This window comes from Zonotrichia leucophrys, chromosome 7 (genome assembly GCF_028769735.1).
Source record: "Zonotrichia leucophrys gambelii isolate GWCS_2022_RI chromosome 7, RI_Zleu_2.0, whole genome shotgun sequence".
NCBI lineage: Eukaryota > Metazoa > Chordata > Aves > Passeriformes > Passerellidae > Zonotrichia > Zonotrichia leucophrys.
Genome location: NC_088177.1, coordinates 36,903,998 through 36,907,753, shown reverse-complemented (window position 1 = coordinate 36,907,753; position 3,756 = coordinate 36,903,998). Strand labels below are relative to the sequence as shown.

Genomic DNA, 3,756 nt, shown 5'->3' with positions numbered 1-3,756 from the left:
CATCCCACATCTTCCCTCTCCAGAGGAGCAGAAGATGCCACTGTCTAGTGCTGTCAAACACAGGAGTGTGTGTTTGTGACAGCAATACAATAGCATTTTGTTTGTCCCCATTTTGTGGGCTTCACCAAAAAGATAAAGGACTATTTTGTTCCTTCCTCCAAGCACTCCTCACCAAACAAAATCCCTCTGTGAACTTCCTCTAAATAGGAGGTGGAGAGACTGGACCTGTGGAAGAGCTCAATAAATGCTTCAGTGAATTTTCCAGGAGAAAGTCAATAGAAACCTCATTCTATCTTCAATTCATTCATATTGTTTTGTAGTGGACAGCTAATAAAAAGGGAAGCACGTGCACTAATTAGTTTTGAGAGGCAAAGAGGAGCCATGAAGTATTTCCTGCCGAGAAGACATGAAGTATTTAAATCCCGACTCCCACTCGGATTTGCAACCGTGGAAAATTTTTCCATTAGCTTCCCCGAGGACACAACCAGAACTCCCTGCCCACATTTGTCGAAATTAAAACCCCATTAAACCAGTTTAACCTGAAGCTGTGAGTCTGGCGGGCCAGAGCATGGAGGAGCTTTGCTACAGCTTCGAGGAGGGAGGCCCCAGTGCGGAATCTCTCCTCTGGGAGCCGGCAGATCCCGATGCACCACTGGAGAACTTTCTCCTGGAGTGCCTGGCGGAGCCCTCATGGCCAGGGCCGGGTGGTACTGAGCTGGACAAGCTCCCAGCCCCGCCAGAGCAGCCCCGGCAGCGCCGCGCCGCCAACCTGCGGGAGCGCCGGCGCATGCTGGGCCTCAACGCGGCCTTCGAGGCCCTGCGGGGCTGCGTGCCCACCTTCCCCTACGAGAGGCGGCTGTCCAAGATCGACACGCTGCGCCTGGCCACCGCCTACATCGCCCTGCTCGGGGACATCCTCCTGTCCGGCTGCCACCCCCGGGCCTACGTGGAGCAGTGCCTGAGGAGCGGCGCCCCGGGCCTACAGCGGGCGGCCTGGAACACCAGCGGTGAGAGAGGGCGGGCGGTGTTTGAGGGGAGCAAGGCCACACTCGGGAGTCGATTTTGGGCAGTTGTTGGTTTTGTTGGTTTTTGGGCACAGTTGGTTTTGTTGGTTTTTGATTTTTCGCTCGTCACACCCAAATAGCTCTGAAACGATGGGGATTTCCTCTCTTTCCTTCAAAGAGAGGAAATCTCAATCGGGTTGCAGCAGAAAATCATACTTATCCTTCTTCTCTAACTTGCTTTTTTTCTTTAAAAATTTGAGTAAACACTCTCCCCACTCCCCACCCAAAAGCAACTTGCTAAGGTTCTTTTTACAAAGAGGAAAGATTTTTAGTCTCAGAATATATTTTCAGAGTTTTTAAAAAAATTCTGTGAGAAATTGTTCTTTTCTGATGGAGCCCTTAGAGATTTTCTACGTTTTCTTTAGAAGTTTTCTTTAGCTTGTACTTGGCAGAGGAAAACACCTGGGTTTGGACACAAACAGCATTTAGTTTCTTAAAATACAGATGTCCCAGCAACCCAAAGTTTCTCAGAGGTTACAGTTCAATGCATGAACCAGGATACACAAGTCAGAGTGTTCAAATTTCGAGCTCTTTTCAAAATATGGGGAAGTGAATGTCTATTTGCAATTTATAATCTTACATAATTATTTCTATTTTAGAGTGGAGGGCTGTTATTCAGTTTTCTGTTCAGTTTGTACTTAATCCCTGATTTAGCTGGAATGAATTTAGGCCTTTCTTCCTCCAGAATATATTTTTTATCGGGCCACTGCGTGGTGAAGATGGGAAATTGCCCAAACTGCCCAACACAGGGCCTCAATCTCAGAAGGCAACAGGTTTTGTGCTGCTTAGAGCAGGGAGGAGCAGAGGGGGAGGTTTCAGTAGTTCTTGGTACTTTGCATTTCAAGTTAATTAATCCCCTTTCCAACTCTGTTCCTTTGCTGTATATGTTCCTTTGGATCTTGGAAAGGGGCCTTCAAAATGAGCCCTAAAAAAGTACAGCAAAAGAAAGGAAAGAGAAAAGTCACTGAATAGGAATACTCCTCTTTCATATTACAGGGAAGTGCTAAAGGGACAGAGACAGCAGAGGAAAAGCAATCAGTTTAGTTGAAAGGAAAAGTTAATTGAGTTTTTTCTCCTTTCCTATTAATTTCCATTATCTGGGAAAATTACTCCTAATACACCATTGGTTATGTCTCTTGACTACAAAAAAAGTTTTGTCTTTTAGTGGCCAGTTTCCCCTGCTTTTAACAGATTTAAAATAACACAAATATTTCTCATCGGGATCCCCCTTTTGCCACTCTTCCTGTCCTGAAGAGCTCCACTTAGAAAGATCCAATTGCATGAGGCTCCTCTTCTGGAGAGGCTGGATAGTTGACTCGTTAAAGGTTAATTTAAATGTTGAAATGACTGTGTTTCCCTCTCTCCCTTGTGCAGATCTGACAGCCCGCCTGTCCTGGGTAAAGTGGGATTAAGGAGAGGCCTTTAAAGGCAGGAAAACCTGGAGTGCTGGGTACCAGCTGCTCAATTCCCAGAGCATTTCCCCACCTCATTTCCAGCACCCAGCCCCTCTCTCCGCTGATTCATTGCTTCTTGGGGCCTCCTGCTTCTCTTTCTCACTCTGATAGACCTGCACTCGCTGAAGAACAGCAAAACATTGAGAACCAGTGCCAGCACAACCACAGCCCCAACATTTTCCCTTCCACTGGATGAGGATTATGTCCAAATCCCATTTCCAGCACGTGAGAAACAAGATTATAAGAAAAAAAACTAAGCAACACCTGTGAAAATCTTTGCTTAAGATATCCAGGGTGATGGTTGTGAGAGTCACCAGGGATTCAGAGACCATGAAAGTCCAGGAGGTGAGACATGGCTCTGTAGATATCCAAAATTTTTCATGTCCGCACAGAATCCCAGAAAGGTTTGGGTGGAAGGCACCTTAAAGCTCATTCATTCCCACCCCCTGCCATGGGCAGGGACGCCTTCCACTATCCCAGGGTGCTCCAAGCCCCATACAACCTGTCCTGGGACATTTCCAGGGATCCAGAGGCAGCCACAGCTTCTCTGGACGCCCTGTGCCAGGGCCCCACCACTCTCAGTCTGAAACCATTCCACCTTAATGTTCTTTATCGTGGTAGTTTATAGCAGGAAAGAAAATAAAATGTATTTATTATTTATCATTCTCCTTAGTTCATCTCGCATCTCTAAGAAGAAAAAGCACGTCAGGAGCTGAGCTTTTGCTCTGGTTCTGGCTTTGGGGAAAGTGAAGAGGGGCCTTAGAGGAGGAAATTCTGAAGAACCTCTTTAGCTTTTCAATTTTTCTGTCAAAATGAAAAGGGGAATTTCACCTTGGGTGCAACAATGTATTTCAGTCAATTTAGAATAAAACATTCAATATAAAATTTTGACTCTGCTTTCTCACCCGCTTCAGACAATTGGGTGAATTCTTACAGGAAACAGCACCTGAAAAGTTTAAAATCTTAAAAAACAAACAAACAAACAAACAAACAAACCTGAAAATGTAATTTTTTCTGCTCTTACCTAGTTCTCTACTCTAGAAATGCTGATCCTCCATGTCATCAAAGTGTCGCTGGAGCAGCTGTGACACTGTCACCTTCCTGGTGAGGTGAGGGCTCAGTGGGACCTGAGCCAGGGCTGAGAGCTCCATGCCCATCTCAGTGGCCCAAATAGTGCCTAAATAATCCCAGTAGGGCTTTCCATGGATTTTCATCAGGATCTTTATTTCTTCAAGGTC

General features: G+C 45.9%; 1 protein-coding gene across 1 annotated transcript; it reads left to right on the top strand.

Annotated features, from left to right (window-relative positions):
• Positions 1 to 560: 560 nt before the first annotated feature.
• Positions 561 to 3,283, top strand: LOC135450477 (helix-loop-helix protein 13-like). Its single transcript, XM_064718701.1, has 2 exons — positions 561 to 1,007; positions 2,439 to 3,283. Exons 1-2 carry the CDS (start codon positions 569 to 571, stop codon positions 2,474 to 2,476), a joined length of 477 nt encoding a protein of 158 aa, XP_064574771.1. The 5' UTR covers positions 561 to 568; the 3' UTR covers positions 2,477 to 3,283.
• The last annotated feature ends 473 nt before the right edge of the window (positions 3,284 to 3,756 follow it).

Bases quoted from the DNA above. Each gene is read 5' to 3' on its own strand.
- LOC135450477 (XM_064718701.1), top strand. From the start codon at position 569: ATGGAGGAGCTTTGCTACAGCTTCGAGGAGGGAGGCCCCAGTGCGGAA. The intron at 1,008-2,438 runs GTGAGAGAGGGC...TCCCTTGTGCAG, and splicing joins GGCGGCCTGGAACACCAGCG to ATCTGACAGCCCGCCTGTCC.